Source organism: Synchiropus splendidus, chromosome 10, assembly GCF_027744825.2.
Source record: "Synchiropus splendidus isolate RoL2022-P1 chromosome 10, RoL_Sspl_1.0, whole genome shotgun sequence".
Lineage (NCBI taxonomy): Eukaryota > Metazoa > Chordata > Actinopteri > Syngnathiformes > Callionymidae > Synchiropus > Synchiropus splendidus.
The window spans coordinates 10,154,787-10,166,029 of record NC_071343.1 but is presented as its reverse complement, the minus strand read 5'-3'; the positions used below and the strand labels follow the sequence as shown (position 1 = coordinate 10,166,029).

Sequence of the window (11,243 nt, the reverse complement as noted above, 5' to 3'; positions counted from 1 at the left end):
TTGAATTTCATATATATCAAGGCTAAAACAAATGAGCTAATTTCCAAATTGCTGCTCAAAATAGCTGTTGAGCAAGATCTCACAATGTCCCTGTGGCTGTTTAAGGACTTCACTCACGTTTTTGCTGTGCGTTTACGATGCTGTTAGCTTGCTGTCAACACCAGCCCTCAGAAACTAATTTGCTCCATTCTTTCTGAGCTGGAGCGAGAACAAACGGATGCCCAGAACATTCTGGTGTGACCTCCTCTCATCACGTTGTGGTTGCAGTTTCACACAGATGACTGTGAATTCGCTTACGACACACTGAACTATGAAGTCAGTGGGTGTTTCAGGTCCCTCTGTTGGCGATTTTTGAATCCTGATTCGATCGTCTTTCTCGAGATTTGTCATAGACTGTGGAACACCTGGGACAGGCTTCAGGAAGCAGCGGTAACAAGCGTGATCTAAATCCACAGCTCTATTTCACTGAAATCCTGAGACCAGTTGTCGCGCCCTTTGTTGAACTCCATCATCTGACCTTCAACAAGAAAATGCTCGCATGTTCATTGCCAGGATCTGCAGCGACTTCCTTGAACAGAAGTGTATTCCTGTCCTCAACTGGCCACGGTATATACCAGACATGTCGCCTATCGAAAACCTTTGGGATGCTCTGCATAGGTGTGTCCGCCGGCGGGTTCCAGTTCCCCAACTTCAAGTGCCTCTGCAGGAGGACAACATGTGTCGCAGGTGTACCACTCTGCCTGAGGCTAATGCAGTGACTGAACTGCGAACATTGTGTTCTTCCTGCAATTACTCATGACTCACATTTTTGGAAATATTTGTTTCAGAACAAACTACATGCATTTATATTTTTGTTGAGTGTATTAAATGGAAGAGTTTAGGTGGAGTCTAATGCATAACGCCTCCCTTTAGCCCTTCGATTTGGCTCCTGTGTCAGATTTTTTGGCACCTGTGCGTCAGAATGTCGTCATGTGTGTAGAAAGGTGACAGCAGTTGAATAAATGAGTGGGAGGCTAAAAATGTAAAGACTTGTGGACATGAATCTCTGGATCTTAAGAGGCAAATATTGGCATATCTAGCTTGAATATTGCAACTGTGTTCCAGCAAAGCCAATGGTCTAATGAAAAGTAGCACACTTTTTTGATGGAGACACCCTTTTATTTATTTAGTGACAGGGAGAATGAAAACACAGACCACCGATTTAGAAAATGCATGAATAAAACAGAGAGTTTACAGCTTTTGTTCATGGTTAGTATTTCAATGCAGCTGTGTCGTTCTGCTGGAGACTACATTATTGACTTTTTTGTTCCCACCACACAAAACTTCAGTAAAAATCGGTTTACTTTTCGTACAATAAAAAATTCGGATATCCATCAACGCATCATCAGCATCCACGAATGGTCAAAAGAAAGGAAGAAAAGCAGGAGCTATGAGTTGCGAGATCACCTGTAAAAGAGGTACGACGGTAGCCCCAAATGGACAAAAATAATGTCTCACCAAAGAGGGTTTAGAGTTGAGAAAGGATGAATTTTTAGAGTTGAAAAATAATTATATTTCACTTACAACGTAATAAGCCTGAGTCACAAATGCCTTTATAGTTGAAACCCATTAGAATCTTCGTCCACACCACTTCTCAAAAGTCTCTTTTGCTCCCCACTTGTCAGAACAAACTGAAACCATTACTTGTACATGTATTTGTAATCCGAGAAATTATATTTGCAGCAGGGCACTCACTCTGTCCATGGTTCCCCTTCTTTGCTAATGTATATTATTTTTTTATGAATTGATAAACTGAATGATTAAGACATTTTCATGTTCATAATCTTCAATTATAATAATACAAACGCCTTGTTCAATAGTTACAGTTTGGCCGACAGCAACTGTGAATGTGTGTAGTTGTGACTACCTAATGGATGAAAGTCATGGTGATCAAGTTGGGCTCATTGTAGTACGACTTGACTGATCTGGTCACCCTGCTCTTTTGGTCACAACTCTGAAAAACATATAACAGAAAGTCACAAGTCTGAACAATTTCAATTTTGAGGGTTGGATTCAAATTACCGGGGCACAGTCGCCGCTGGCCTTGTCACACAGGTCGACCAAGCAGTGCAAGAAAATATCCAGGGTCCCGCCAACAAACTGGAACGCTGGGAAGGAGAAGTAGTTGGATGTTCCCAAACCATTTCCAGTTATCTGCACTGTTGGGTCGTCTGGATTTGGGCAGCTGTTCGAGAAAATTAAATAACAGATGACAGAATGGATGAACATCATGATATAGAAAAAAAAAAAAAATCAAGGGGGAAGGACAGACAGACAAAGACATGAGAGCGGAGACTGATGGAAGTAGATGATGAGGTTGAGGAAATGAAAGGATAAGTGGAAACACATGATGAATATCAAAGCTCAATGAGCCCATGGATACAAATACTGATGATGGTAGGAAAGACGAATGGATCACCGGTGCATGGATGGAAGTACATCTACATAAAAGAATTAAAAATATGAGAGCCATAAAAGCACTGGGACATTTTGTTTACCCATTGATGATGATGTCATATCTGAGACTGGCATTCGACGCCGGCTGATCTGTTGCCCAGCAGTCCTTGGTCACCACTGAGGTCAGTTTGTCATCCAGGCCGCTGCTCTTCAGCTCCACCCACAGTCTCTGATTCAGCTCGATCCCTGCATTACTCTTGTACATGTGCTTCCTCTCAGGGTCGGTGAACAGCATGACCGACAGGGAGTACTCCCACTCTCCAGCCGAAAACAGGTAGTACTCCGGGCTGCGGGCGACAGACCAGTCCAGTGCTCGGAGGAGGATATATAGGCTTGAAAACTCACCTTTCTTTGACATTGAAGGTCAGGGTCTGGATGCTGGGCTGAGTGAGGAAACAGGAGAGGTCCACGTCCAAGTTGTTGTGGCGGAAAATTGTTTCGGATTGGGACATGTTCCGCGTCATGATGGAATTCTTGTAGATGACTTGATTGTCTTTCATCTGCAGGGTTACAGACATTACAGACGTCTCTGTCCATCACTCTGTTCACTTTTCTACTCTACTATAAGACTGCATGATCCATGGCTCACAGATTTCTTACAGGTTTAATAAGGCACCATATTTCTCAGAGGAAATCAATAGCAATGTCAATTGAGATTTAAATGTATTCAAGGTTATGAAAGTCTGGGTTCCTCTCTATTTTAATGACTGGTTTTGATGCCCCTATTTATGCTGGATCTGTAGAATATTGTCTTTCTACTGAACAGGTACTTTAAGTTTGTTCATGATAGTGGAATATAGTTATAGTCAGGAGCGGAAGCCTATTAGGGTATGATCCCTGGATTCAAACACTGGAACGTGCTCCTACTGATGACTCTGTTGTTCAGCTGTGAGACACACTCCTGTGGGCCTCGACAATAGTAAGGTTTCCATCCATGTTTTTTTTTTTTTGGTGTAAATTTAGTGAGTTTTGCCCGTTTCCATTTGTTATCATTTTGTGCTTATTGAGAGGAGAGAGCGCCGTGAGATGATGTCATCAAAGAGTGTCTCTGCCGTAAAGCAAATCACCCACTCAGCTGGCGTTTTTCGTTGTTTCCCATCCAGAATCGAACTAGGCTATACCCATACGGAGCTGCACGTTTTCCTATCCGATCATTGTCAAATTCCGATTTCAAAAAAGTGATGCCTAAAAACAAAGCTGCCTATGCCGTCCACATGGATCCGATCTACAGCAACCTAGTTCCAATGCCAGGACTACAGAGGCGCTACAACGCTCTAGCAACAGATAAGAAGATGACGCTTGCTCAAGTGAAGCTTGTGAACTGAAATTCGCATTGGAAGAAATTGGTCGCTAAAAGAGACGCTGATGTTAACAGATGGGGTTCAGCTTTTATTAGTCTGACCTGCATGACTGAGCACCTCATCTTAACTCAAAGTGAGAGTCCACCCACCCTGTCGAGAAGCCTTGTTGGGAACGCAATCTTTGTCTTTCACGACCAAAGTTCGGAATCATATCAATGTGAAGTGAACCCACCGTGATAACGGTCCCACAAGTGTTGCTGCTGTCGAAGCCAAACGTCACCATGTGGGTCTGGTTGTCTAAGACTCCCCGACAGGTTTCATCGTTGAGGTGCAACATGTGGAAGTCGATGTTTTTCCCATCCAGGAGACAACGAGCCAGAGTCACTTGAGCAGTGTTGTGCTCACACTGTGTTGGTTCTCCTGAAAGTCCAGATCAAGAGTGAGACCTGTGAATGTTCGGCTGGTTCTTTTCAAACCTTTCAAACGGTCGTACCAAACGTTTGCTCCAAGCTGTACTTTGATGAAAACAAGGCTCGGCAGAGACAGAACTTCCCACCGTCCACGAACCTCTCGCCACAGAACTCGTGATGGCTGCAGTGTAGATCCTGACAGAAGGCTTCAGGAACAGTAGCTGTTGGAACGTAATCACTTGATATCAGTCACATAAAATAAAATTGAATTACACAAAATAGTTCAGTGAGTTTTCTTAAAATAACAGCATCAAAAACATTTTACTATTATTTTGATTATTTTATCTTCTTCCATCTTAAGAATTATTGGTTCGATGACATAAAAATATATTAAACTGAGAATAATAGTCATATCTTTGGAATAAACATCAATTATTTTTCTAAAAATGCAAATAAGAGCTCACTCTCTTTTACAGAGCACTACAAATCGTCGAGAGTTTTGTGTATGCAGATGGTGATCCAGACCACCTCTAAAATGGTTCGTCCCATGACCAACATTTGCTTCATTTTTTTTTGACATCCCAACATCCTTTTTTGAGTTACTTTGCACACAGACTGACAGAAAGAGATTGCATCATTTTGTATGACCTGTATGTAAAGTAAAGACAAAACCTGAATACAGTCCGACACTCAGTCGAATCCAAAGGATGCTCCAGATCAAATAAAGAGTCTAACTCACGACAGACGGTGTCGAGCCTCCAGCTGTCCTCTACAATGTCGCCTTGCTGCTCGCAGACTCGGGTGTAGGCCTCCATGAACTGGCACTTGATGTCGTCCACAGACGGATAGGAGCACAGCGTCATGTTGCAGGCAGAGATGAAGGGCTGTGGGTCGACCAGGTCGTGGCAGGAAGTGAACGGAGCTTCTAGCAGGAGGTTACACCTGCACACCGACATTAATAGATACATTAGCAATGTTGTTATAGCACTAGTTCAAGAGTCTCCAACTTCGATTTGGAGGTGATTTCATGGAGTGTCTCACCAGTCTGCTGCGCCCTCACAGTCGATGGTTTTGTCGTCCAGCTCCTCGTGTTGCACCTCACATCTACCAGGACACAAGTGTAAATAAACAGTCCTGACAGCTTCTCCTCCTCTGGAGTTCTTACCCAGCCTCACTGAATTGAGGGTTGAAGTCCAAGGTAAAATTCCCATCTGAACATAAACCAATCGCTGGTTCAAATCCTACAGTGGAAAAAGAAAGTATCCTCGTTAGTTTCTTGACTTTCAAACCCTTTAAATGATCACGATAGTAATGAGTTGAACATGACTTCATGTCCTTATTTCCAAGTATGGCAGGTGGCGCTCTCTGTGGGATGATGTGAAGCTGAAATAGCTCTTCAAAGGATTTTATAGCACAGAGTGCCATCAAGTGGATTCTCAACATGAGGTCACTGTTTCATGAAGCGTCAACAGCCCAATACTACTCAGAGACACTCTGTGAGTAGGGCTGGGTATTGTTCACATATTTCGACACCAGTACCAACACCGATACTTTCACTTCAATATCGGTTCCAGAACGATATTTTTTTTCTATTAATATGGGACTTACTTTATATCCACACTGTATGCAGACTGAGAATAACGCTTTATGTTGAACCATCACCATGACAACGAAAGAGCAATCTCAACACGGGTTGTACAGTACACATAGTTTCAATTGGTGTTGAACTAGTCCTCCTGGGTCAGACGGCGCAGTGAGCTGGGGAAACTGCTGAAGTGATGGATAGGGTTGCCAGACTTGCTTCAGCGCAGAGGTGTATTTTTGTGTTCGACAAACATATTCTATTAGATAACTTGGCAAGTGGCCAGAGACCATGCATGTACATAACCTCTGGTTAAGGTAATTCAATTATATAATAACATAATAACAATAATATAATAACCATATTAACACATTATTAAAATGAAAAATATAACCTTTAAATCTGACTCACCTTCAAGGAAGATCTGTGCAGTGTTGCCATCGAAGAAAACGGTGATGTTATGTACATACATTGTCACTGATGCTGTCACTCCTGTCTCATCCTTGTACAGCTCCACCCCATAGACACCGAGAGAGGTGCTGTTGACCGTCAGCTCAGTGTCATTCAGCTGTAGGTGAGATGGAAGGTCAAGGGTCACCAAATTGACCTCAAATCCAAACTCTCAGTCCAATATGGCGTTCGTACCAGAACTCTCCCTCCTTGCTCCAGAGTGATCAGAGGACCTTTGTGGCTCAACTGCAGGATCACGTGATCCAGCAAGCTCACATCCAAACGTCTCCGCTCCCGGAAGACCCCCAGAACTTGAAAGCCTGGGAACCAGTAGGAGCTGAACAGCGAGTATGCGCAGCGATCAGGGGCGGCGTGGACCCCGCCATAGTAATCGATGACGGTGGAGGCTGCGATGGTGCAGGTGACGTTGACTAAGCAGCTGTTGGCGTGAGAGGGAGGAAGTCACATGATGCCACAAGTCATTTATCAGTTAAGGATTGACGTCTTGAGCGATGTGGACAAGTGGCAAGTGATGATGGGGATCAATAAAAAGTCAAAAATATTTGGTTTCGCAAATTCATGCACAGCGTGTTCTCATAAACTCAGGAATGTAGACATCAGTCGACTTCATTGTACCATTGCCATTGCCTGTCACGCCCACCCATTGTTCAGATTTTTGTAGACACCAGTCGACTTCATTGTAAAGAACCAATGTTATTATCTACATGAGCCCTATTGATGAAGACCATACACATATAGTGAGCCTTAGTGGAGCCCAGGTTTCAAGACCTTTTTTCAGCTCTTGGTCAACTTCAGACAGAAACGACTGTATGGAAACAGGTGGTCATGATTGAAGACCACAGACGTTACCGTCCAAGTCCGTCACATTGGCCCAACGGTCCACAAGTGCTCTCGATGTGAGGTATAGCATCTTTGTCGCATACGAGATTGGAACAGATTCTTGGATCCCAAAGCGTAAAGCTGCCTGGAAGCACAATATCTGCCGGGAAGATTTCAACAGTTAAAGTTTCTATTCTGCAGAATAGTCCTGGACTTGTGTGGGACTGACCTGAGAAGCGACATCCACTAAAATCAGCAGTGGCCCCATCAATCAAGTCCACCGAGAGGAATGTAAATTCGACGAGTTTCATATCATTGATCAGACTGCTCACAATCTGCGATGAAGAGAGATGTGAAGCTGTTAAGTCGAGGTGTGTTGCACGCTCCATCGTGACTCTACCATCTCTGGAAACAAAAAAACAATGTTTTCTTGGGGACAGACGTCAGTTGCTGATGGATATTGGATTGAAACTGAAGTATAAATATACACTCCACAGGTAGGACGTGGCAAGAAAAGAAAGAGAACAGAGAGGTGCAGACTTCAGTTGTCTTGAAGATGAAGGGAACAGAGGAGATGTTTTGTTCCGGATGATTCTGTGTGATTATATAATAATTATAATAACGCTAAGATAAATATTTACTTGCCACGATGAACTACAGCACAGTTGCATTCGCCATGTTGCAGCTTGTTGGAAAGGCGACAAGTTGAAGGTTCTCAGCTAAACACACAATGTTACCCAGCTCAGGAACCACTCATATTTCTCGACACACTCACCAGTAGATCGTCGGTAAAGCCGGTGTCCGAGCTTATTCCCACACTAGATTTGGAGCCAGTTGTGCTGAGTGTTATTCCTAGAACCTGCAGACACAAATTGTTAAGGCCACGTTGTTAAAATAAAGAATAAAAATAAATGTTAACAAAGCAAGATGCGTACAGTAACACCATTGTTGTTATTGATGAAGATTGTGTTGGCACATTGAGAGGGCAACTGAGCGGTCTGGACCGTGTAGCTTCCTCCCGGAACGGTCATCTCCGTCAGTAGGATGCAGTCATTATTTGCCACATCATTGTAAATTCCCTTGAAGCAAATGGAAAACTCTGTCGTTTGGAGGAACATCTGTTTGGAAATAAAAAAGAAAATTCACAATCCATGTCAAATGCTTTGGTTTCCACGGACTTCAGAGGCTTGATAAAACCTCTTTTCAGAGCCCTCTCTGCACTAAAATCTCTGGATTGAAACATCAACATTTGTTGTTACTCACGTGTAGATTGTTGTATTGCTGCCCGAAGTAGGTGAAGGGGCAGGCAGTAATGTCCACCACTGCTTTCTCGGTTAGCGTTTGACCTTGAACTCCAAAACCTGACGACACATTGTATCCGTCCATTAAAAAAATGGCAATTGATATCCAAATTTGAACTTATACATGACCAAATATTAAATTCCATTCTAACCAAACAAAGGCAGAACCGAAACTGAGACAAATCTTTGGGTTGACCGCAAATATTTCAGTACAATTTTGAACTCAGTCTCTGCCTTTCCTTCAATTTAAGGAGGAATGACAAGCCAAGCAGCCATCGCTGAAAGAGATGTTGGGATTTAGATACTGTCGTCAAAGTATAGAAGAAGAAGAAGGTGGATAGGAAGCAGTAACTGACTAAAAGTGCCACCACGTTACTACGTAGCTGTGAGAAAAACGTCATCTCAGTCAGGAGCTTCAGATTTATGTGACTCTCCTGTAAATGGTGCCTAAATGGATTTCAAATGCATTTTCATTCCTTTACGAACTCTTGTTTGTGTTATTAATACTATTGGAGTGGAAATATTGACTATTTACCTGTCAGTAGGCTGAGCGCGCCCAGGACTTTCAGAAACCAGAGCATTTCAGAACTTCCAATGGTGGTTTTCCAGGCGCTGCAACACAAACACACAGAATTAAGGTCCAAGTAAAGCAATGCACCCTGTCCACTAGTACTTTATCTACAAAAAAATCCAGTAGTTGCAAACACAGTTTCATCCTCAAAACCAGCAGTTTTTGGATGAGACTGAATTCAGAGAAAAGATCCTCCTACCTCCTCATGCTGCAGGTGTGTACTGACTCCTGAGATGTACGGTCTGCTTTTATCGCTGCAGCAGCATCAAAAAATTTGCCTAAAGGTGTGTTCTCTTTGATTATGTCTCAAGTATAGCTCAAATTTTCAGAACAAAACAAACGTGGAAACATTCCTGAAGATGTTATTACACAAAGCTGTTCTTGCGTGACAGATCTGCCGCTCACAGACATGAATGTTTTTAATGTCATTAACAGTTCATGTAATGTCATGTTCAGTTCCTCTCTGTCACCTGCAGATTCCAGCTCTTGTACTGTCATGAAAACGTAAGCAGATCAAGAAGCTTATATGAGGCCCTCAATCCTCACATGTGGAACCTCATCTTCAGATTTTCACTTGCTTCCCCAAACTCTGGTAGTCTGTCCTTCAACTTGTAACCAAATCCATAAAGGGGTTGCTCCTCAAATGCTGGACCCTCACTAGACCATCACTTTTTTCACTTGTAAAATGTAATTCTCATCATGATCATCCAAAAGTGCATCCTGATTCTGCAGAAAATATGAGCTTAATATTTTTAAAAAATATTTTTATAACACCCTTTTCAACGTGGAAACGCTAGTATTCCTTCTAAGGGCCCTTTTTAACTCAGAAATAAAAAAATCTTGAGTGCAGAACAGTGGGTCTGGACAGCTCTGTCCACCAGTTCGTACCTCGTAAATGCATCATGTCTAAATGTGGATCTTGTGCCTTAAAAACATCTTGTCTAGAGACCTTTCCTGGATCCTCCAGAGTGGAAATAAATAAGTCAAAAACTACATATATAAACTACATAGAATCCCTGAGACATGGAAAGGGGTTTCTTTTACTTTTCCTTTTTAAAATTTTGTGCACTGAATTTCATTTATATCAAGGCAAAAACAAATGAGCTAATTTCCAAATTGCTGCTCAAAATTGCTGTTGCGCAAGATCTCACAATGTCCCTGTGGCTGTTTAAGGACTTCACTCACGTTTTTGCTGTGCGTTTACGATGCTGTTAGCTTGCTGTCAACACCAGCCCTCAGAAACTAATTTGCTCCATTCTTTCTGAGCTGGAGCGAGAACAAACGGATGCCCTGAACATTCTGGTGTGACCTCCTCTCATCACGTTGTGGTTGCAGTTTCACACAGATGACTGTGAATTCGCTTAAGACACACTGAACTATGAAGTCAGTGGGTGTTTCAGGTCCCTCTGTTGGCGATTTTTGAATCCTGATGCGATCATCTTTCTCACGATTGGTCATAGACTGTGGAACACCTGGGACAGGCTTCAGGAAGCAGCGGTAACAAGGGTGATCTAAATCCACAGCTCTATTTCACTGAAATCCTGAGACCAGTTGTCACGCCCTTTGTTGAACTCCATCATCTGACCTTCAACAAGAAAATGCTCGCATGTTCATTGCCAGGATCTGCAGCGACTTCCTTGAACAGAAGTGTATTCCTGCCCTCAACTGGCCACGGTATATACCAGACATGTCGCCTATCGAAAACCTTTAGGATGCTCTGCATAGGTGTGTCCGCCGGCGGGTTCCAGTTCCCCAACTTCAAGTGCCTCTGCAGGAGGACAACATGTGTCGCAGGTGTACCACTCTGCCTGAGGCTAATGCAGGACACGTGCGTGACTGAACAGCGAACATTGTGTTCTTCCTGCCATTACTCATGACTCACATTTTTGGAAATATATGTTTCAGAACAATTGATATGCATTTATACTTTGTTGAGTAGAAATCTTCTTTGACTCACTACTCCTATTTCTTTTAATCCTCTCCTTCTTAGTCTGTGGCCAGCCATTATCAGGCTACTTTCAAACATGACTCAATTTGTCGGTCGGATATTGGAATTTTGGAATTTAAGCTTGAACTCACGTCTCCCTTTAGCCCCTGGGTTTGGCTCCTGTGTCAGATTTTTTGGCACCTGTGCGTCAGAATGTCGTCATGTGTATAGAAAAGTGACAGCAGTTGAATAAATGAGCGGGAGGCCATAAATGTAAAGATTTGTGGACATGAATCTCTGGCTCTTAAGAGGCAAATATTGGTCTAATATTGGTTTGGTCTAATGAAAAGTAGCACACCTTTTTG

General features: G+C 42.8%; 1 protein-coding gene across 1 annotated transcript; it reads right to left on the bottom strand.

Annotated features, from left to right (window-relative positions):
• Window positions 1-1,906: 1,906 nt before the first annotated feature.
• On the bottom strand, window positions 1,907-9,033 carry LOC128766261 (alpha-tectorin-like). The gene is made up of 17 exons (XM_053877782.1): window positions 8,916-9,033; window positions 8,343-8,440; window positions 8,015-8,197; window positions 7,855-7,938; window positions 7,309-7,414; window positions 7,110-7,239; window positions 6,435-6,678; window positions 6,201-6,357; window positions 5,373-5,448; window positions 5,249-5,311; window positions 4,947-5,149; window positions 4,291-4,428; window positions 4,030-4,217; window positions 2,848-2,996; window positions 2,538-2,804; window positions 2,062-2,224; window positions 1,907-1,993 (listed from the first exon to the last, which is right to left on the bottom strand). Exons 1-17 carry the CDS (start codon window positions 8,959-8,961, stop codon window positions 1,907-1,909), a joined length of 2,382 nt encoding a protein of 793 aa, XP_053733757.1. The 5' UTR covers window positions 8,962-9,033.
• Window positions 9,034-11,243: the final 2,210 nt, after the last annotated feature.

Excerpts from the sequence above, each read along its gene's own strand:
- LOC128766261 (XM_053877782.1), bottom strand. The coding sequence starts at position 8,961 with ATGCTCTGGTTTCTGAAAGTCCTGGGCGCGCTCAGCCTACTGACAG. Across the intron at positions 5,150-5,248 it reads TGTGAGGGCGCAGCAGACTG|GTGTAACCTCCTGCTAGAAG; the intron begins GTGAGACACTCC and ends GTCGGTGTGCAG. Across the intron at positions 2,805-2,847 it reads ACCCTGACCTTCAATGTCAA|GGACTGGTCTGTCGCCCGCA; the intron begins AGAAAGGTGAGT and ends CCTCCGAGCACT.